The following is a 22,757-nucleotide window of genomic DNA, read 5'->3' as shown; positions in this document are numbered from 1 at the left end:
CCAAGTCCTAGCTAGCAACAATACCAAGAGTAACACAGATAGAAGATATTTTAATAATAGGAGAAAAAATATCTTCAAAGTCAATACCCTTTTTTTTCACCAAAGGCTTTAACAACCAATCTAGCTTTGTACTTTGGTTGAAAACAATATTATTGAGTCTTCAATCTAAAAACTCATTTGTTTTTTAAGGTCTTCATTCCCTTTAATAGTTGCACCAAATCATAAGTGTAGTTATTTTGAAAAGCATCCATCTCTTCTTACATAGCAACTAACCAATTTTTTTTTTTATTTACTTTCAATTACTTCCTGATAACTTTTTGGTTCACATGCATCACGTACTCATCTATAGAATATCTTATAAAAGATGGACATCGTCTAGAAGATAATAATAATAATAATAATATCGTCCAAACCCATAACATTCAGCTCGTCATCGTGCCACGGGTATCCATCCATTGGAATTCAGACTGTCACAGGCATTGCTACGTACATGAGTTGACACGTGGGTATTCCAAAAAGACCTCCTGATATTGATATGATATCCATCGCCCCTCGCAGCGGCGATTGACGGTTGCGATGAAACCGAAGAAAAAAAATATAGAAACGAACGGACTCTCTTCATTTTATTATTGTTTCTTTTAGGAAGAAAACAAACACCCGCAACCAAACGAAGACCATACATGGCAACAGGGGTGTGATCCCGCTCATCTCTCTCGCCCTCGCCATCCGATTGCGGTCTGGTTGTACAGGTATCGGGTCATTTCTCCTCCTCTCGCTCGGTCTCTCTATTCCTTTGCCTCGTGATAGTGACCGATCATCTGATTTCTTTACTTGATCGAGAAGGGGTTTCGGAGATCGTCATGGCGTCCTCCGACGACTCGACCAACGACGGGGCCGATCAGGTGACTCCTACGAACTCTTCGCGAGTCGTTGTTAATCTCTTTTGTTGTCTCATCTTGAGATCCCAAGAATCGTCTAAATGAGGCAAACGTGGAACCCTCTTGTTGGATTCTTGTATGCTCGTTGTTGTTCTCTGTGTGTTGCTGTTTGATTGTATTATCTTTCTCAAGCCGCAAGAGTCACATGAAAGGGGTTGCGGCGAAACCCCCATGTCCGATTCTTGTACCTCTCTTTGTAGCTCATCGACTCCGTTCTTTTCCTGAAATTGCGAGAGTTATCTGAGAGGATTTGGATGGAACCCCCTCTGTCGGATTCTTGTCTTTCTCTGTTACTAATTTATGATAAGGATGCCGTGTTTGGACTTTGCCAATCCAAGAAGGTGAAACTCTTATTTGGTAGTGAAAGAGTCCGAGTGGATTGCTAGTTCGTCTTATCTTAGATCTGGTTCCGCTTTCTTGAAATTTGTCAATTATGTGCGGTTCTTCCGTAAGATTAGTTTGTCATTCATCGAAGTATCCTTGATCTGTGGGAATACGGTGACCGGTGAAGAGATGTATAGCAGATTTTGGAATGATTTACGATTTCTTGTTCTTTGAAAATATGGGTGGTTCGAGATTTGAATACAGGGATCGATGCAAGAGGCAATCGAGACGGTTCTGTAATTTGTCTTACCATGTACCCTCTGGAATCCAACGATGTGGGCTGAAACTTACAAAAATCCAAAAGGTGGTTTGTATAAATAAGTAAATTTCAGCCAAAAAACTAGTTCCAATATCAGTGTTCTCTTGAAATCTGTGAAGCAGCATTGGTTTCCATAAAATCTGTTTGTCATGTGGTGATTGATCCTTGTTCTATGAAGGGCACTGATACCAATCAAGAGATCTGTACTAGGTATTGTGATCATAACTTCTTGTGCTTTGAATAAATAGATGGCTTTGGGCTTGAATACAAGGGACCAATACAAGAGTCTCCCAACAAAAATCCGTATTTTACCTCATTTTCTCATCTGGTGTACTGCAAACCATGTGAAAGACTTTAAGCTTAGTGCAAAGTCACATGATATCTCATTCGCTGTGTTTTTGCTTCCATTCTGAGCACCAATTATTTCCCTTGCTCGCTTGCTTCCAGTGGTGTGCTAATCAATTATGTAGTTGCATTTATGCTTGCAATTAATCTCATTGTAGCCATGCAGGTAAGTCAGTGGGATAATCATTAGTGTTGCATTTGTCATGTCATCGTCATCAGGCTTCTAGAGCTTTACACTAATGATCATCGGATGCCCTTTGAGATTAAAAGAAAAATTTTATAAGACAATTGTGAGACCAACAATGTTTTATGGATCTGAGTGTTGAACAGTGAAGAAACAACAAATACAAAAGGTTTGTGTTACTGAAATGAGAATGCTGAGATGGATGTGTTTAGGAAGCCTTTAGATGTGACAGTCAGAAGAGATAAAATGATTAATGTTAGTAGCACGAGAAGAGATAGAGGAAGACCTAAAAAAAAATAATAGAAACTATAAATAAAGATTTAAGTACTCCGAACCTAACTAAGCACATGACTTTTTACATATTTCAATTGCGGCAAAGGATTCATATTGTCGAACCCAAATAGTTGGGACTTATGACTTTATTGTTGTTGTTGCTTTCCAAGATATCCATGTCGTGCGTCAATTATACGGTCATAAAAAATCAAATCTTGCCTTTCTTTCCTTGATTAAACTTCAGGGGTTTATATGATTCTAAGTGATCTCTCTTCTTTGTGTTGATGGTAACACCTAGAGGTCGATCATTGTATTAAACTGTTTATGTTCATCTTGCAACTACGTTGAATTTAGGATTACATATAGTGAAAACTCAAATTTTGAATTTTCTTTTATGTATGCCAATTCTTCCTCAAATGTCCATGTTACTTAACAATACAAAACTTGTTGTTGTTGTTGCTGTTGTATACTTCATGATAATTGTGTTTGCGAACAATTTAGTTAAAGGAAAAAAAGAAAATCTGCAATGATGTATAAGAATTATTGATCGCAATATACTATATGTTTATGAATTTTTTTTGTAAATTGATAGTTGCTTTGTGCTGCTTCCATCATTTTTTGTTGGTGATCAACTTTACCTGCCCTTTTGTGTTTTCATATACCTCGTTTTACTATTGTTTCATATTAACTGGTTGTTTTGTGAATGCAATTTTTTTTGTCACTACATCTCTTGCTGTTTTCTAGGTTTTGACAGAAAAACGTGGGTACACAAGATTATTGACACTTAATAGGCCTCGACAATTGAATGCTCTCTCTTTTCCGATGGTATGTCATGATGATTGGCCATCTATGTAGTTTTATAATTGTATAATGCCTATCTACAGAATGAAGCATGCTTTGTGTATGTTTGATAAGCATACACAAAATGGAATGCTAGCTTAAAACTTTACAGGTTTCTGTTCCATCATTCACTTATTTTGTGATTCTTTGTTTTGCTAAAATAATGCTGTATGGTTACATTTGTTTTTTACTAGTAATCACAATTACAAGTTCTTACCAATCTTCCGAGTTAATTCTACATTGTTTTTTAGCATGTGTATATGTATATGTATATGTATAATATGTATACATGTATATATCTATGTGTGTGTATATACACACACACACACACACACACACACACACACACACACATATATATATATATATATATATATATATATATATATATACATTATACATATACATTTACATAAACATATATATACACATATATATGTATATATATTCTTTTTGTTTGTGTCATCACTGTATCAGGTATTTGATTAGGAAACTATAGCATAGTCATCAGATACATCTCTTTCTTTGTTACTGGTTATGACTATTGCAGTTATATACCTTTGCATACCTTACAGTGTGAGAGTATATTGTTCCTTAGAACTCATCATCTAGGCAGTGTTAACTTTCTCAAATATTGTCCATAACTTATGTTGAAATTAACTGATGATTTTCCAGATTATGCAACTCCTCAACAACTTAATTGCTTATGAGAAGGATCCTGAAGTCAAATTATTGATATTGAAGGTAACTATCAATTCATAAAACCCTAAATCCATCAGGGAATATTGATTTTGTTGCACCAGCATTTTTTTGATTGCTATCCATGTTTCTTTAATTCCATCTGCTTCATATAGTCTATTTGATGGTAATAACTTGTTAACATGCATACCAATTTCAGTGGAAACATCCGAGGATGACTGCTAAAGCTCACTTTCATGACTAAAGTATCAATTTCAGTGCTCTTTTGAACTTCCCTGTTGTTCAACAGTTCTTATTAGATGATATGTCAACTTACTGCATGTTTTTGTTAAATGTTATCACAGTTTCATTTGAAGCGAGGATATAATGAATAGTTAATTTCTTTTAGCTGTCATTTATTTCAGTATAATGTTACATGTTCTTGTGACTCACTGTCACTCTTAAATATATTGTTGCTACTTACTGTCAGTTGGTTTATATATATCATTCTGTATATTCCTGTATGCATGTGAAAATGCTTGTCCATGTGTCTACGTGTTCGGGTGTGCATCCATGCTTGTAATGCAGGTGCTTGTTTCCCCATGCACATATACAGAGATGACCAATTAATGATTTTAGGGAAGAGGAAGGGCATTTTGTGCTGGAGGAGATGTTGCTGCAATCAGCCGTTCTGTAACAGAAGGTACATTTAATTATCTAATTTACCTTTTCATTTTGCAACTAATCCAATTCAATTGATCAAAATGGTGACAAGGGGACTTATATTTCTCTCTTTTGGCCACCATAATGATTACTAAGTAAAATCTTGACTCTTATGTCATCTGCTTTTCTGTCAGCCATGCTCTGGACACTGCTAAAAATTTCTTTTATATTGTTTATACCTTTGGGCTCCCTCTTTGTACCATCTCAACTAATTAATAACTGTTCTATTGTACTTGATCTCAATCTAAAAGTGAAAGATATTTTGTATAAGCTAGGTGGTGGAAGTTTAGTTGATCTTAAATGGGATACTAGAAATTAAAGATTTATTTAACAATCACTTTTTACTAAGATATTGATAGTAAAACTTTCTCTTGGTACTATTGACAACTAAATGACTTTTTGTCTTTTTATTACTGGTGTCTAAATTTTAATGAAGCTAAGGTCACAAGTAACAGGGCGAGCGTTGGTGCCCCAATAACATTATTTGTTTATGACCTAGATGACCAGAGTTTGAGTTGCGAAATTAACATCCTTATTTACAAAGACACGGTTCTATACATTGATCCTCCCCAGTCGTTGCATTGGCAAGAGCCTTTTACATTGGGCCACCCTTTTCTACGATCACATTCCCAGTTATGCATTCAAGTTTTGTACTTGCTTGAACCTTTTGCTATGTGCTTCTTGGTTTCAAGTTGTAGAACTAATACTATGTTTTGTTATTTCATGCTAATTAAGTACATTATTTGATGCCATGCTTCAGGTCATTGGACTTCGGGTGCACAAATTTTCTGGAATGAGTTTATCTTGAATTACATAATTGCAACCTACAGCAAACCACAGGTGACTTGGGTGGAACTTCTTAAATACCTGTGACACTTTATCATAAGCATTTGAAACTCATTATATTAGTCAAAATGGAACTTGGGAGGAAGGTTTCTATTCTCAATGGAATTGTCATGGGAGGTGGAGCTGGTCTTTCTATACATGGGAGATTTCGAGTTGCCACAGAGAAAACGGTACAACCTCTTTATCTTTGTTTTTGAATGTTTTTTACAAATCTGAATCAACTTAGCTTGTCATTATTTTTAGTGCTTATTCTTTTTCAAACTCAGTCATGATGAAGTATCGTGATAAGTCATGCTAACATTTAAGTTTTTACTGCTTATTCTTTCCAAACTCAGTCATGATGAAGTCATGTACATTCTATCTTAAGTGGATGGATATGGCAGCTGTTGGGTTTTTTCAGGTAATTGAGACTATTCAACCCACTCAATCCAATTACTGGTACCCTTTAATCGGGTTTGAGATGAGTTTGGCTAGAAAAGTAGGTTTCCGAGCTGGGTTTGTTTTGGTTTAGTAACCTAGATTCTTGGTTCCAAGTTCGGGTTTGGGACCCTACCTTATTGTCATTTTTAATGTAAGGTAGGGATGGTAGCAGAACATTTATAGGTGTCTAATCCCCTGCCATTTTCTCACCAAGTGGATAGCATCTCAGCATACTATGTATTGCCACATGATTAGGAAGTTCTTGGTACAAGTTAGTGGCACTAAATGAAAGCACATGAAGTGGCCTTTTAAATGTGTGTTCATTCAAAATAAGTTGCATTGTCACTTGAATTTGTGGCCTTTTAAATGTGTGTTCGTTCACAATAAATTTTATTGTCACTTGAATTTGTGGAGGATTGCTGTTATTTAGTTACCAGTGACAAAGTTGTGCTGCATATGTTTGGGACCTTTCTCATTTCCATGTTTTTGAGAATAATTAAATGTAACTCGTACTCTTTTTACTGAATTTCTTTTTGCTCAATTCTGATAGTGTGGCATGTTTTGTTGACCTTTTCATGTTTATTATGAGCAATCTTATATCATTGGAATGATAGCTGTCACTGTGGGATTTTCATCTCTATGGAACTCTATATGTAAGAAAGTATGATATGTGTGTGTGCGCGCAGAGAGAATATATCAATCTACATTATTGAGTTAAACCTTCAACTGTAGCTTCAACCTCTCTTTTCTGCTGCAGGTTTTTGCAATGCCAGAAACATCACTGGGGTTGTTTCCAGATATAGGTGCTTCATACTTTCTATCAAGGCTCCCTGGATTCTTTGGTAGTACTTTTGCTAACTTAACCTTCTGTTTATCTGTAATTCCAGTGAAATCTTGCATTTGTTGTTTTGCTGTAGAGATGGATAATGCTCCTCTTGTATCTCCTTTAGAATTCAGTTTTGTTTAGTCTTAGTTTAATGTTATATTGCTATAAATATGAACAAGTCTCATGTATGTATGTATGTTGCTTTGGTTACATTATGTGTGTGTGTGTGTATATATATATATATATATATATATATATATATCTCCTTTAGAATTCAGTTTTGTTTATAGTCTTAGTTTAATGTTATGTTGCTATAAATATGAACAAGTCTCACGGATGTATGTATGTTGCTTTGGTTACATTATGTTTGTGTGTGTGTGTGTGTGTGTATATATATATATATATATATATATATATATATATATATATATATATATATATATATATATATATATATATATATATATATTCTTTGGACATAGTCTCGTTAGTTTAGTTTATTAGTCTGTAATATATGATGGAGAACAATTTTGGATCATTTTTTTATTGCTTTTGAAGATTGTTCAAGTATTAATTTGACATTTATTTGGGGACTTCAACTATCCATGAAATTCTAGTGACTATTTTAAGTTATTTTGCCTTCTCTTAGTATTCTAAAGATCCCTATTTCTTAATTTGAATTCAATTACTGAAAACAGCAAATCTTTTTGATAAAATAATATAAAAAACCCTTGCTAAAAGGTGACTTTTCTGCCTTTTTTGCCTGTTGAATTATCCTCGTTGTAGATCAAATACATTTTTTTCTTGTTCATGGACATGGAAACACAGCACAATGTTTCTGGCCAAATTTGGTTTCTAATATGCTAGTTTCTATGCTTATTAATGGTTTTCTTCCTTTGTAGGAGAATATGTTGGGTTGACTGGTGCAAGGTTAGATGGAGCTGAAATGCTTGCATGTGGCCTTGCAACTCACTTTGTCCCTTCTATGGTATAGTTGCCCAACAGAGAGGTCCCTTTTTGCTCCTTTTAGAGTCTTGCTTGTCAGGGCCTTATGCACTAAATCTTAAATGCCCATCTATATTACTGATGTACATGTGGTATGAATTTTATTGCCTTGCTGCTAATGTTTGGAGGGTTCACAGAAGCTTGAATGCAGATGAAGGATGCATCTGAATTGTGTTTGTTGCTTAACAGAAATTAACACTGTTGGAAGAGACACTTGCAAAGGTGGAAACTTCCGATCATTTTGCTATCTGTGCAATTATTGATCAATTCTCAAGACGCGTGCCTCTAAAAGAAAGCAGTGCTTTTAATGGGTAATTTTTTGAATTTTTAATTTGACTGTATCTTTCTCTCTCCCTCAGGATGTGTGTTCTAGTTCTTTACATGCATTTAAAATAGTAATATAGATTTACCTCTTTAGCAAAATAAATTGTTCGGCTATGGCACCATTGTGTTTCATGTGTACAAAAATGAGTACTTTTTCAGCCTTTTGCCACAGCTACCCCAGCCTCCAATTCCTTCACAGTCATTACTTCTCCCTTTAAATATCTTTTGCAGGAAACCGAAATTATCTGTTTATTATATTTTTCATCTTTTTTATGGCAATATTGATATGAGGAAAGGTTTTGTCGCATCTTATGATCAGAAATTTATTGCATACGGCACAATTCATGTTGGAGTACAAGGAAACTTTTTAATTTTAGGCTATCAGCTGCTGCTTGATTGTTCTTGTGAGTCGTAAATGCCAATAGAAAAGTTGCTGCTTGATTGTTCCGTAGACATAATTTCCTTGGAAATGAGAATAGAAAAAGTTGTCAATAATTGTAGAAATTTGTATTACTTAATGAATCCTTCGCAGTCGTCATGTTATTGGCTTTGCCGACTCATTCTTCTATAACTTTCATGGATGGTTGTAGCTTCGATGTGATTAACAAATGCTTCTCGAAAGAAACAGTTGAAGAAATATTGTCTGCTCTTGTAAGTTGGATTGGTCATTTGTTGTGTTCTATATGATACAATTTCAGAATTACTTTATTCCTTTTTCTATTTTTTCAGTGCCTCAATGTTCACATTGGTGGAGTGATTACTCTTATTGAGTTAATTTTAATTGATGCAGGAATTAGAAACTGTAGATGCAGCTAATGAGTGGATTGTGGTAGCTATCCGGTCACTGAAAAAGGCATCACCAATCAGTCTGAAAATTACTCTCAGAGCGGTATAAATCTCTATACTGTTTGCTCAAACGCCCCAGTTAATTGCTTTTAAAGTTGTTTAAAGAATTATTGTATTTATTTATACTGCTTTTTTTTATCATTATTGACATTCCTGGTTTCATATATGTACATTAAATAACCATGAATCAGATGTTTGTAACATATGTATTTTATAGAAATAGTAGGCTAATATCATCTCTGTACAGATTGTTAGGCTCTAACTACATTTACAATTACATTTACAATGCGACTTTGTGGGATCCCCAGATAAGAGAAGGGCGAGTGCAGCGAGTTGGCCAATGCTTGATGAAAGATTACCGATTGTGCTGCCACATTTTGCGCAAAGAAGCCAGCAATGATTTCTTCGAGGTAAATGTGACACCGACTTATATTAATTGCATTTTATGCCCTCTGAAACTTGGGACTCCCTCGTGCAGGGTTGCAGGGCTATATTGGTGGATAAAGACAGGAACCCAAAGGTGGAGATCTTCCCTACGTTATGATTCTTTTATTTGCTGACACATTTTGCAACTGTCAGTCGCATAATACATGTTAATTACTTGCAGTGGGATCCTTGTAGTCTGGATTTAGTGGATGTGAAGGTGGTGGATCGATATTTTTCGGAAGTCGATGATGCATGCTGGGAGGACCTGAAACTTCCTGTGAGGCATGCGTCCAAGTTGTGAAAGATCTGCTGACTTACGAAGGTGTGGTGATCATAAACTAGTATGACGATGTCCAAAAAGACAAAAAGAAAAAGGACAATTCGTGTGCGGGTCTTTCTTTTTGTGATTTAAATTAAAGTAATAAAAAATCTAAGTATATGTAGATTTAAATCCTTCGATTTTTTTTGAAATAATTGTCAAAGAAAATAAAGATGGTATAAGCCGTCACCTCCCCTTTCCGTCTCAGCCCCCCTCTGTCCGTCATCAAATCCACTCTGCCACGGTTTCGTTCTCTAAAACATGTTGCGACAGGTTAACAGCGACGAGTAACACGGATCAACTTATCAACACGAGAAATACAAATTGACCTCAGGTCACAGATCAACTTATGGAGACTGGATAGAGGCAATAGAGATCAGCTCAGATCTGTACTTTTCAGTCTCTTCAGTTTCCTTTGCACTGGCGATGCTAACAACAGCTGGGTTAACCGGCAACAAATGTGAGGTGGGGTTCTCTTCTGGAACAGATTGGGAGATTGCTATTAGAGACTCTCGAGCAAGTTCCTGTGAAACGTCCGTCTTGGGTGCCATGGAGTCCGTAGAGAGCCAATCAGTCTGAAAAAGTTTTGACACATTGTTTTCCAAAAGAAAATTAATAATTAACACAGCTTGTTCCAAAGGATATTGCTATTAACAAATTCCTTGTAAGCTGTAGCCATTATTTCCTGGCTTAACCAGTCCATCCTTTACATCGAAAACCTAAAAGCAACCGCATCAAGTCGTTTTCGCAACTTGAACAATAAATTGTAGCTTAATTCTTTTGACGAATTACAGAGCAAAAAGTAATAATAATAATACATACTCAGTATATTATTTACCGTGATTTGTCTGTTACATATCTTATTTCACATGACTTTTTGTAATCTGAACACGGCTGCATGAAACAACATCAGCTACATAAGGTAATCAGTCACATGAATAATTGATATCCTCATGAAATATGGTGCGTCCAGCTATTGTATAATCTAAAAGAAAACTATGCTTAGTGGCTAAATAACTATGCTTAGAACTAAATTAATCTTTTTCTTTTTCTTTTTCTACGTAGTGGCTATTGTATAATCTAAAAGAAAACTGATATTTTTTATATGATAAGCAATGGATCTAAAAGAAAAACTAATTTTTAGTGAAAGGTAGCGAGAAACTGAACAAAAGGATGCAATAAAGCGGATAACTAACAATCAATTCATATCGATCATCCCAACCAGTTACCCTCCCATAACATGATAAAATTAATGATGTGAATAAATTTATTCGAATAAGAATCCCGAAACGTTGTGTACAGGAGGTAAACAAATAGAGATCACACGATTCGCCAACAGCATGGGTTATTATAGCTAATTAGAATAATAGCTTGCTTGGCACTCGGTGGGGCTCAATTGTTTCATAAAACCTATGATTTCTCAGAAAATTTACCGACAAGAAAAATACAAGACTCAACTTAAAAAGTCTTTTGGACATTGATATGAACGAAAAAGAAAATGTTCATATGACCTTCAAATTAATAAGCCGCCGAAAGACCAAAGAAATTTTCTCCACGGTAGATCTAATCCCACCAATGTAACCCTTTCCAAGGAAAAATATTTCTAATGGCTAATGTCCAACAGACTCAAGAAGTCTTCCTAATGGTTCTTCGACCCAAATCCTGATCCCAAGCTATGTCCTAAGTTTGTTTGATGTATCCCATTTCAATTTCTTAAAAAACGTCTTCCTGAGAACTGCAGCAGTAATTCATGTGTCTCACTGGCATTTAACATCTTGACGTGCAAACAAATTGGTCCCGGGGATCTAACGTATGGATATAACGCATGAACAAACAATTTGGTCTTGGTAATCTTCGAAACGAGTGACATGCTCGACAAGCAAACCCAGGCGCACTACGATTAGACTAATCGAGCTAGTTTTTACGCTTTGGCTTGGCTTTCTTTTCAAGTCTCGCGATTCCATATTTTGATATCGGTGCCATACCTCACAACCATCTTCGGGGCTTGAGCAAATTGTCCAAGTTGTACCGCGGGGCCCAAACGATTTAAAGAGGAAGAACCTGTAGAATCTAAAACATCTGCGGAAACCCTATTCCACGATTCTACCATCCCAGCAAAAGTAATCCAATCGAACCTCAGCGAATTCCACACGAAGTAGAAATCCTCCACCACATTGTGCGATCCCATTAGCCTAGAAATCACTAAATTCCACAGATCTATTGACCAAGAGAAGTTTCAAGAATGTGACATACCTACATGAGATCAAACGATACATAAAAGACACAGAATCACCAAGAACATAAAACAAACCGATGATCGATATATCATCAAGAACTACATAAACGACATGGTGGTGCAAAAAATCACGGGCAAGAAACACATAACTAGTTCATCTCCAAGAAGATAGAGCAGGGGAAGACACGTTACCAGAAGAACAACCCCGAAAAAGGCAAAAGAAAAAAGAAATCAAAATAAGAGGTAGAAACGAAAGATCGAAGCCGAAAGTTTTAACCGAGAGAATGATGGATCGGTTGGGCGTACCTTCTCGTCGTTTGGACGATGACGACGATGCTGATGCCCCATTGCCTGCGACCCAGAAGAGGCGAAAGGAACGGGAAGGGTGGGGAACGTGAAGTCCTCGCTCAGGTTGGTTAACGACCCTTTGCCTCTGTTTATTCGTTGTGTCCTCAAATAGACAGATAATAATTGGGCGGGTTCGTACTACCCTTGCGGGCACGTCTCGCCAACACGACCATTCTGCTATGGGACCCGCATCTTGCTTCAATCACGAAGCGGGTTGACACGGCGGTAAACACGTCGAGAAGTCGCATTTGGAATACAATGTTTACTTTAAACGGGAAACAGACAACCCAGAGTCGCCCGACGCGAACGAACAGGTGGAAAACGTGGCGCCCCCTCATTGGTCAGAGTTTGACGGGAACGACTTCGCCACGTGGCCACATCACCATTGGGCAGTTGCTTTTGGGCTCCCACTGTCTCCATATTTGAGCCCCTCTGGTCCTCGGGTTGGCTAGTAATCCTCGGTCCAATAAAATAAAATGGTTATGAATCAAAACAATATATCACATTTATGATCAGATCAAGTTCAAAAAAATTACTCTAAAATTAACTGAGCTAATAGATCCCAATAAGTGCATTTTGCAACGGCACATGGAATTAAAGATCAAGTAGCTACGTGGTAAAAGAATTGCCTATACGAAGATCGCATCAGCCTCCAACTTTGCGAACTTGAAGGTGATGCGTAGATTGCCGTCTCCAGATCGAGTGTATTCCACTCTGAACTAGAGTGACATATTCTCCGTCCTTCAGATGCCCATGACCCTATTCCATCCAAGTAAACAAACAAACACTTAGATGAAGAATACAGTGAAGAAGCAAGATGGCAGTTGCATCTGCAATACCAGCAGGAACTTGATCGCCCTAGAGAAGGTCTCCTCTGCATCACCGGAGAACTGCATGTATATGGGCAGCACCCCATGGTAAAGAGACAGCCTCTGCTTCACTCTTTCCCTGCCAAACATGATTTAGTTTTAATATAAGGTACAAAGGCCATGGAAGGTTTATAGATGTAAATACAAGAGATGCAATCTTTACTGAGATAGCTAATCGCAACTGATAATACTTAACTCATTCGTGAATGCAAATATAGTTGATGAAGGCCGATAGTGACTCAGAAGTATCGCCATGGAACCAGTTTGTGTGAAAACGATAATAGGTGTGCCAACAGTATTGGCCATTGCTGTTGCATGTGAAGCAAACAGCGCACTCATCCGGCTTTGAGAGAAGTCCTCGCCACTTACAGCCTGCAGAAACAAAGGAAAAATAAAATACAAGCAGTGGCAAGAAGATTTGGTCTCGAGTTTCAAAATTCTGGGTTTCAGTTGCGAGGATGGCAGGAATTGATACCTGGACGAACATCAAAAGCTAAGGAAAAAAACTCAAAATTTCCCTTGAAAACATTGTTACCTGGACTACCATTGCAGGAATTGAGTGCTTAACGGTGCTTGATATTGTTGATTCAGTCTTTGATGCTACATTGTGCATTACTTTAACAGCTTTCAATGGATACCTAGGACCAAAAAATAAAGTAAAATAAAAATGCGTATGGAAGGACTAAACAATCAAGTAATTAATTAATAGCTAATCAGCTTTGTGAAATTAAAAAAACAATATAATTTCATGTTCCCTAGGAAAAGCTTCTTAGCACTTTACAGTATATCTGGTAAATTCTCTACAGTGTGGCAAACAGAAGATCTATGTTATTGAGACAGTACAACCTTATTTCTAGACAAAATTAAGTATGGCAAACAGAAGTCTTATGTTACAGACAGCAGAACTAGAGTAACTTTGCTTGTATTATAATCGAGACAGTACGACCTTATTTCTAAATAAAATTGAAGTAAAAAAATTTGTAGAGAAATAAGATGAGCTTATAAATTAACTTTGCATGTAGTCTAATTGCCAAAAACAGACAAGTTGCAATTGTAATAACTCACTTTCCATGAGCAGTTTCACCCGATAGCATGATGGCATCTGCACCTTCTCGAACTGCAATTGCTATGTCAGAAACTTCTGCTCTGGTTGGAGTTGGATGATTTATCATGCTCTCTAGCATATTTGTGGCTACAATCACTGGTTTCTGCATACTTCTACACCTTCTAATTATCTCTTCCTGCAAACTTAAATTAAGCTTGTCATTTTTTATCACAGCCAATTTATAATGATGCATGATGGATCTGTGATAATTATACCAATTTTTATAACAGTCAAAAATCAACATGTCAAGTTTTGTTAATTCATGGAAAGGTTATAACTGTGGTAATGGTAATGACGAATAATGGTAAACAAAGGACACAATCGAATACTAAACACTGCAGTGGAATAAAGACGTGATGCAACAGATATATATATATATATATATAGAAAGAGAGAGAGAGAGAGAGAGAGAGAGAGAGAATTTGTGAGTTTTGACAATGGATTTATTATTTGTAAGAAATTCAGCACAACCAAAAGTCATAGAGCTAACTTTCCAAATTTTGCAAACAAATACGAACCATATTTCATCATAATGGTCCTGACTTTGATACTAGAAATGACGTATATCTTTCAAAATGTCAGAAAAGAAATAAAATTGATAAATAAAATAGCATTGATTCATGATCAAGAAACGGTTAACAGAATCTTCATGATCATACTAATGTAAAATCATCTTTATAGGCATATGAACTATCTCACAAATCTCTACCTGAAAATAAAGCCAGAAACAGAAGGTATCCCAGAGACCATCTCTAAGTCAAAATAAGCAAAAACTACTAGTTCGTGTTTATTAAGGAAAGAAACTTTCAAATTTTACAACCCAAGGATCATTACTCCATTGGAAGAAATTGTGGAAAGCTCCCAAGGAAACCATTGTTTGGATACTAAGATTATTGCAGAAGAGATCAAAAGAACAGATTCATTGCAAATATTACCACCAAAAGAAAAAAAAAATCACTTTGCAACCAAACATTCACCTGCAGTAAAGGGACATCCTCGATAGGGAGTTCAGCACCAAGGTCTCCACGAGCCACCATTGCCTATAAATATTTCGATTTTCAAGGAATATAATTAAATTATGACATTGAGAAAGAATCAAATAACTCAATTGTGAAAGATCCAGATCACAAATAATAATATTATTAATATAATTGTGTTGCAAATGGTTTGATGGAAAAACTACTGAATTACAAGCAAGCATATGTGCCAAATAACTTTTGTTCAGATCAAGGAAAACATCGGTGGCAGCTTATAGCCAGAGTTGATACTGAGTTGATACTGAACATGTGGTTGCCACTTGTGATGAAAAACCATAAAAAGGCAACCAGATGAAACTAGTTAGTCTTTAACTATTTTTTCGGAGTTCATTTAGTCCAGTACCCTGCCAGACTGCCAGAAACACACTGTTCTAGTTCCTACACTATGATATTAACAAGGTTGAAATAACTAGTTACTTTATAAAGAATTTGACCATTGTGTGTAATGTTGTCATTCATTGACTGTTTATATTAAGATTATTTTCTTTTATAAGTTACACGGCTACATGCCAACAAGATGTGAAAGCACATCATAAAGCATGTAACATAAGAGAAGGCACCATGATTTGCTCCAAACCAACATAATATAAATGTAACAACTTGATTTCTAGAACAACTACACCAAAATATATTATGCATTTATCAGCCTTGGATGATGGTTGATAACCATTGCAAGAACAAACAACACATTGACAAACAGTTGATTGAGCAGTGTGGAAGTCAAGTTATGCACTAATGTAATCCAACAATTCTTTTAATCAGCCTCGTAAGCAAGAAATAAAATAAAACGGCTTACCCCATCTGAAGCAGAAATAATTGACTGAAGATTTGGAACTGAATCCGCACTTTCGATTTTAGGGATAACATGTATATCTGCATTGCATCCTTAAAGACAAAAAAATAATTGAGACTATGTGATTGCTTTAGGATGAAATCAAGAAATAAAACTGGCACAAAGCATAGTGTCAGCATTTACTTTTAAGGTAGTCTTTTAGTTCGTGTATCACTTTGGCATCTTTAACAAATGAAACTGCATAAAAGTCGACTTGGTTGTCCACACCAAACTTGATATCTTCCCAATCCTTTTCTACAGAAAGACCAGACAATGTAAGGGAAAAATAAAGATAAGATGCTAATAATAGAATTTTTTAGCTGGAAAAATGCTTGTCAAAATGCTTCAACAAGGTAAGAAAAAAGAACCTGTAATTGATGGGAGAGTAGCACTCTTGCCCCTCACATTCAAATGACGCCTTGATTTTAGTTCTCCACCATCTATTACTTTGCATTTGACTGTATCAGCAGTTTTTGATCTTACAGTTAGTGACATCATCCCACCTAAAACAACATCACATAAGTTTGTAATGCTTGAATCGGTAACCTGCTTACTTCTTTATGAGTATCATTGTCACATGAACATGTTATATAAAATGGTCCATAAAACGATTAGTACCACATAGAAACAAGACGAGAGTCAGACTATGCCACCTAGCTGATCAGCAAGAAGTAAATGTCGCATTTATGAATCATATATTGTGCATTAGCTAAAGAGAACCTTCATTTTAATTTATTGTTGAAAAGTAAAGTGGAAGTGCTAGTCTGTTGTGGAAAACCAATGACTTCAGAAATCCAAGGGTCCATAAGTATTTTAACTCACCACATACCCAATTGGGGTTATACAATCAACATAGATTCTATAAGGTGGATAAAAGGGTCAAAATAATTCTTGGGAGATAGTTCAGTCCCTCCAGGTATGAGACAAAGTAATAGCACTCAAGTGCTTGGCAGATCATTCACAAAATTAATGTATACACTTTCCAATGGACATATCACATGTATAAACCAAGAGTCACTTGAAAATTATGTGAACTCACCATCAACCAAAAGAATGTCATCAACTTCCACATCATTTACAAAGTCATCATAATTTACACTGACAGTGTTTTCAGAACTGATTCCTCTTTTGATAGTAAAGTTAAACTCCTGTCCTTCCTTGAGCAAGATAGGATGCGTCACATCTCCACTTCTTACCTCAGGACCCTATATGAAGAGAATAGTAGATCATGTGTAAATTTACTCTTCTGAACATCATTTTTAAAGAGAGAGCAAAAGCAAAATTTTCATCAATTGAAATAATCATTGATTATTATGCATTGATGGAGAAGTCTATCACAAGTTTTCACTAGTCTAATAGGATATCTTTTTTTCATCATGCAGATGGGTTAGCCCATCAATATATCAAGAGTAGACATTTCATTTTCTCAAACATGTTAGCCCCTAACAACAAAAATTAAAAAAGTGATTTACTAGTCCAGTCGGTACCAACTTATACCAAAATACGTTATGGGCCAGTACTGGTATCAGACTGATCCAACCAAGGAACAGCTCAAGATTTAAAATTTTGATTTCAACAAAAGCATACAAAACCAAATATATTTCATGTTTTGCATATTTGTAGTAGAGCTAAATCATATTGCAATTATTTTTAAAACACACATCTGGAAACCTATATGAAAGATGCAGGTGAAGTTTGCAAGTAGTGAATGTACACCTTCGTGTCCAGCATTATAGCAATAACATGGTCCTTGGACTGAGCATTATATTCCTTGACCAAATCAACGATCTTCTGATGTGATTCATGATCTCCATGAGACATATTAAGCCTTGCAACATCCATTCCTGCTTCTGCCAGTTTCCATATCATATCACGCGTGTTACATGAGGGTCCAATTGTGCATACTATCTTAGTTTTCCTTTGTGAATTTGATGCTACCATCGTCTCCCTCTCATTGAATGTGCCTGACTGAAGCTCATAAGCATTCAACTTAAAGTTCAGATTCTGTTTATAAAAATATATTGGGTACATCAAAATTTGCAGAGTATATCAAACGCCAACAAAATTTTAATGATAGTAAAATTCAGCAGTTACAGAGACAAAACTGTGGCACTCAACAGCTTCTCAGAAAGCTTTCCAGCTTCATATTCTTATCACAATGGGCGATGAACAAATTTTCTTGCAGAGAGACATTTTCACATGTGCAAAACAAGTTAGACGACGATGCATAATCTAATGCTGTGTCCATCACAGCATTCAGAACCAAGTCTTTCCTTGGAAGAAATCAAGAAAGGACACAACTGAATCCAATCCCCAACTATCACAGACATATTGAAAGAGAACATAAGAAAGAAAGATGCTTCTAAAACTTTCTGGAATCTTCTAACATCAGAATACCATAACGAAAAATACCCTCTCCGAAGAGATCATGTTCAGGCATAAGACGAAGTACGTTCGGTCCGATCAAGAAGAAGAAGAAGAAGAAGAAGGGGGAGTTAAACTGAGCGTGCAAGCATAATAAGATGAAGAACTCACCGGGTAGAGATGACCATTGGAGGATCCAGACTCCGGGGCCTGCCCGCCCCTTTCCGCTATCCTCATGGATTTCACCGCAAGGCTCCGCCGCAGTGCTTGCCTCGAAACCCACCCTCGTCGATGAAAATCTCGGCCGACATGCCGCGACGTAGCGAGACCGGCAGGGTCCGGCGGGATCCGTACCGCAAGACTGCCGATATCCGCCACCATCGCCATTAGGGACTTTGAAGAGAAAAACCCACAACGTACAGAGGAAAGAAGCTAACGGAGTTCTTCCTGCGGAAGATTTTTATGGATTATAGGAGAGGGTTTGGTGGCGAGGAAACGGCTGATAAGCGATCGGGTGACGCCCGTATCTCCCGCGCGCGTTGTGACGAGGCGCGGGCGACCAGCGCGAGACGAATGAACGAGTCCAACCCAGAGAGAGAGAGAGAGAGAGCAGTGGCTCGTCGCAGTCTCTTTGTCACACAGGCAGGGAGGGGCGGCTCCACCTCTGTTGCGTCCCGTGGTTCTCCGTCTGTATCCGGCTGCATCAGGGAAATAAATATCACGAAGTATATGACGATAACTAAGAGAGTAGAGATCCCCCGTCGTAGTCGATGCAGGTTCTCCAGATATTTTTGATATTATTCAGCTTCTTGTCTGATTGCTCAACAACATTATGATTGTATTACCCAAATCAAAATATTTTTCTTCAGATTGACCCTTGAGTGTGCACGTTAATTGGATTGACTCAAGTAGAAGATATTAATGAAAATAGTTTTGGTAAAAATAAGAATAGAATAAAATCGATAAGAAAAAAATAATAAATTTTCAATTACTTTTGGCAAGACGAGGAATATAATAAAATCAATGTATATCTATTAATATAAGAGATGTCGATAATGATTAAATCAGTCTAACTTGATTTGAATTCATAAGCTTTCTCGAAGTGATACCTTCGAAGCTTTGATAAATCATGAAACAAAAAATAAAAATTTTAAGTAAAATAATAACCAACTTTCATTTCTATGGTCTAATAAGATTTTATAGTTAATTTAATATGAAAAAATATTTTATAACATAGTTTGAATATTTCTTTATAATTTCATATTGGGTTGGGGCCTACGTGGCTCACATGTTGATCAGATCCTTGACCTACCAAATGTGAAGTTTTAATTGGGGTGAATTTTTCTCCATTCATTTATCCTCAAGATAGTGCACTTTAGGAGTTCTCTTGGAGAGAGTAGAAAGTGTAATCATGTGTTTACTCAGCATGTGGGTAGCTAGCATATTGGGTAATCATCATCCATACTTAGGTCAAATGGGATATACCGAATGACCTTCGTTGTTTTACCTTAGGAGTGTGTATTGGGCAACTTCTAATGCTTTATCTAAGGATGATACTACAAGAAAATCTAGATGTGATATTACATGTACAATAGAAGAACATAAAATAAAAATCTCATATTTTTCAAAAATATATTTGTCATCGTGTGAAGATTAGTGCGTAAAAACCTATGAAACTAAAAACCACGTTTAAGATAGTTATGTTACATAGGGAGATCGTATATCCTTGAAATCCCATAGATTTATGGGAGAGAATGAAGAAGGTTAAGTGTCCCCCTCTCTAATGATGATCCACACGGTAGAGGCTGCGAAGACATTCCTTGAATCATTGCCTAAATCTCTATACCTACTGGTTGAGAAGAAGGAGAGAAGAGAATAAGAGTGGCAGCAAAGAAGGCCCTGCTATGTAGAGAAATCTTGGGGGCCATCAAATATGCAGTAGTGGAAGAATATAAAAAAATAAAATCCCTAAAATTTTTCAAAGATGTATTCATTGTCATACGAAAATTTGTGCGCATAAACTCGCGAAAATTTGTGAGGTGGTATTTTACCTAGGGAAATCGTATATCCCTGAATCCCTACAGATCTGTAGGAGTGGATGAAGGAGGTCAAGCGTCCTCCTCTCTAGTGGTGATCCACATAGTAGGGCTATAATGATGCTCCTCAAATCTCTAGGTATGCTATCTAAGGAGGAGAAGGAAAGAGGAGAATAGGAGATGGCAACCCAGAGAGACTCTATCTAACCTATGAACATTTGGTTCTCTCCTATTTATAGATGTCTCTTGTCAACTTAACCCTAATGGATCCTGCCTTATTAGATATTGGATCTTCATCCAACTACTCAAGCCTCTTACATTAGTGGATCTCTATCCAATAATCTCTCATTGGCTCTTATTAGATCTTATTCATATGATCCAATAATTCAGGGGCTTATTAGATATCCAATGAGACAGAGGCTCCAGTGGATATCTTATATCCGAACATCTACTTATTGTAGTGCCTACCATATGTGTGACCTTCTAAGCCCAATATCGAGCTGGCTGTGAGTCAAACGTGTCAGAACTCCTTATAACTCAGTGGATTATTATCTCCATAATAATTCACTCGACTCATCGACTGCGGACGTACTAGGCCACTATACCGTAGTCCCCATATGATACAGGGGAATCCAATCTATTGGACATGTTTGTCCTAAATTATCATGTACCTATAGTCCCTCATCTATCTAATATCTTAGAGACTGTATACCAAGCATGGTGATATCAGAGCCATACGGTTTCTACTCAAGTCTCGTTCTAATCAGATTCTCCCAGAGAACTCTTTCTCTCTCAATCCGAACGACCTTGGCCAGGAATTTGTCTGAGCAAGAACACATGAGATATTCTTCTCCTAACATCGATAGTGGATGATCCCCTATTGACACTCAATAACCTTTGTAAGGTTGACTATCACTCCCGATGACTGGTTATGCTAGATTTGAAACATCCAAACCTATAAGTCTGGTATCAAAGAAGGAAGCACTCATATAGGACATCCTTGGTGTCTCAAGTCTAAGGACCTAGTACACCACTAGGATAACAGAATCGTTGTCTAACAACGAAGTATCATTAACATCCAACATTCCATGAGTGAATCAATCAGTAAACTCATTCTGCAATGAGCACCTATATTGTATCCCTAGTGTCTCCACACGAGCAGCTATAAGACCAGCTACCTCCATCATATAGACGGGGTACACTGGTATGTCCAGATATCTCAATATAATCTGATTCTCATTGCATAAATCCATGGAATGTGTGTGTGTGTAGGGAAATCTTAAGGGCGACATCACATACGCAGCGGAAGAACATAAAAATAAAATCTCCAAATTCCCATCGATGTGTTCGTACAAAAATTAGTGTGCAAAATTTGTGAAACTTAAAAGCCACGCGCTAGATAGTTATGTTACCTAGGAAGATCATATATTACTGAATCCCTACAGATCTTTATGAGAGGCGTTGAATCTCGGATTTTGATGATGAAGTCAATTGTCATTTGTTATCTAATCTATGTGTTGAGATAAGTGTGCAGGATTAACTACGATGAAAATAAGATATGTAGCAGGAGTTGTGCCGGAGTCAAGACAATGATCACGTTGGGAGTTCGAGAGTTCGACGAAAGTTTGGACAGTCGTCGGAGGTTCTGCGGGAACAAATCCGAGAAGTCCATGAGCTTGCCAAAGAAGCTCGTCGAAACTCGCCAAGTGGATCGTCGCAAGTCCAGGAGTTTGCCGGAAGTCCGCAGGAGCATCACCGAGGGTTCATCGGATGATCGACGGAAGTTCGCCGGAAGCTCGCCGGAAGAAGCAATTGACGCACCGGAGCAAGTTGTAGTAAATGTCTTAGGAAATATCGTAGTTAGCACAATGATTAAGTTGGAAATGGGAGGTGATCCCATTAACTTAATCTTGGGGCAATTGGGCCCTTGAAAAACCCAAATTGGGCCGAATGGATCAACCCATTCGGACCCTAATTTCTGCTAGGCGGTTGAACCGCCCAAGCCAGGCGGTGGCACCGCCTGGGCTCAATCTCCGAGCGAGACTGGGCGGTGCAACCGCCCCTGACAGGAGGTGGCACCGCTTGGGCTCGATCTCAGAGCTCTGGCTGAGCGGTGCAACCGCCTCAGTCAGGCGGTGGCACCGGCTGAGCTCGGTCTTCGAGCTCTGGCAGGAGGTGTAACCGCCCCTGACAGGAGGTGGCACCGCCCAGAGGCTCAGTCTTCGAGCTCTGCCAGGCGGTGCAACCGCCAGATCCCGAAATTCCAGGAATTGACAGTTTTGAGCTCCAAATTC

At 37.3% G+C, this 22,757-nt stretch overlaps 2 protein-coding genes across 6 annotated transcripts; one reads left to right on the top strand and one right to left on the bottom strand.

The window, feature by feature from the left end:
* Positions 1-643: 643 nt before the first annotated feature.
* Positions 644-9,768, top strand: LOC103994588 (3-hydroxyisobutyryl-CoA hydrolase 1). The gene is made up of 15 exons (XM_009414962.3): positions 644-749; positions 844-902; positions 3,128-3,208; positions 3,899-3,967; positions 4,541-4,604; positions 5,385-5,464; positions 5,557-5,640; positions 6,648-6,732; positions 7,619-7,704; positions 7,911-8,032; positions 8,636-8,696; positions 8,836-8,934; positions 9,200-9,301; positions 9,370-9,411; positions 9,499-9,768. Exons 2-15 carry the CDS (start codon positions 861-863, stop codon positions 9,616-9,618), a joined length of 1,137 nt encoding a protein of 378 aa, XP_009413237.2. The 5' UTR covers positions 644-749; positions 844-860; the 3' UTR covers positions 9,619-9,768.
* A 497-nt stretch (positions 9,769-10,265) lies between these two features.
* On the bottom strand, positions 10,266-19,132 carry LOC103994589 (pyruvate kinase isozyme G, chloroplastic). Of its 5 annotated transcripts, XR_001979530.2 has the most exons (14): positions 18,599-19,130; positions 17,780-18,067; positions 17,103-17,268; positions 16,432-16,566; positions 16,208-16,318; positions 16,028-16,116; positions 15,172-15,234; positions 14,155-14,330; positions 13,625-13,727; positions 13,286-13,461; positions 13,060-13,168; positions 12,834-12,979; positions 12,179-12,668; positions 10,266-11,889 (listed from the first exon to the last, which is right to left on the bottom strand). XR_001979530.2 is itself a non-coding variant. In XM_009414965.3 (12 exons), exons 1-12 carry the CDS (start codon positions 18,812-18,814, stop codon positions 12,866-12,868), a joined length of 1,701 nt encoding a protein of 566 aa, XP_009413240.1. In that variant the 5' UTR covers positions 18,815-19,132; the 3' UTR covers positions 12,743-12,865. The 5 variants fall into 5 exon arrangements, 4 of the variants coding, with proteins under 4 accessions (XP_009413240.1, XP_009413238.1, XP_009413239.1 ...); XM_009414965.3 differs by lacking the exons at positions 10,266-11,889; positions 12,179-12,668 and having other exon boundaries at positions 12,743-12,979; positions 16,432-16,521; positions 18,599-19,132; XM_009414963.3 differs by lacking the exons at positions 10,266-11,889; positions 12,179-12,668 and having other exon boundaries at positions 12,743-12,979.
* Between the last annotated feature and the right edge of the window lie 3,625 nt (positions 19,133-22,757).

The sequence above is a fragment of the Musa acuminata genome, chromosome BXJ3-8 (assembly GCF_036884655.1).
Source record: "Musa acuminata AAA Group cultivar baxijiao chromosome BXJ3-8, Cavendish_Baxijiao_AAA, whole genome shotgun sequence".
Classification (NCBI taxonomy): domain Eukaryota; kingdom Viridiplantae; phylum Streptophyta; class Magnoliopsida; order Zingiberales; family Musaceae; genus Musa; species Musa acuminata.
Note: the sequence above shows the minus strand (reverse complement) of the source record. Positions and strands in the feature narration are given on the sequence as shown.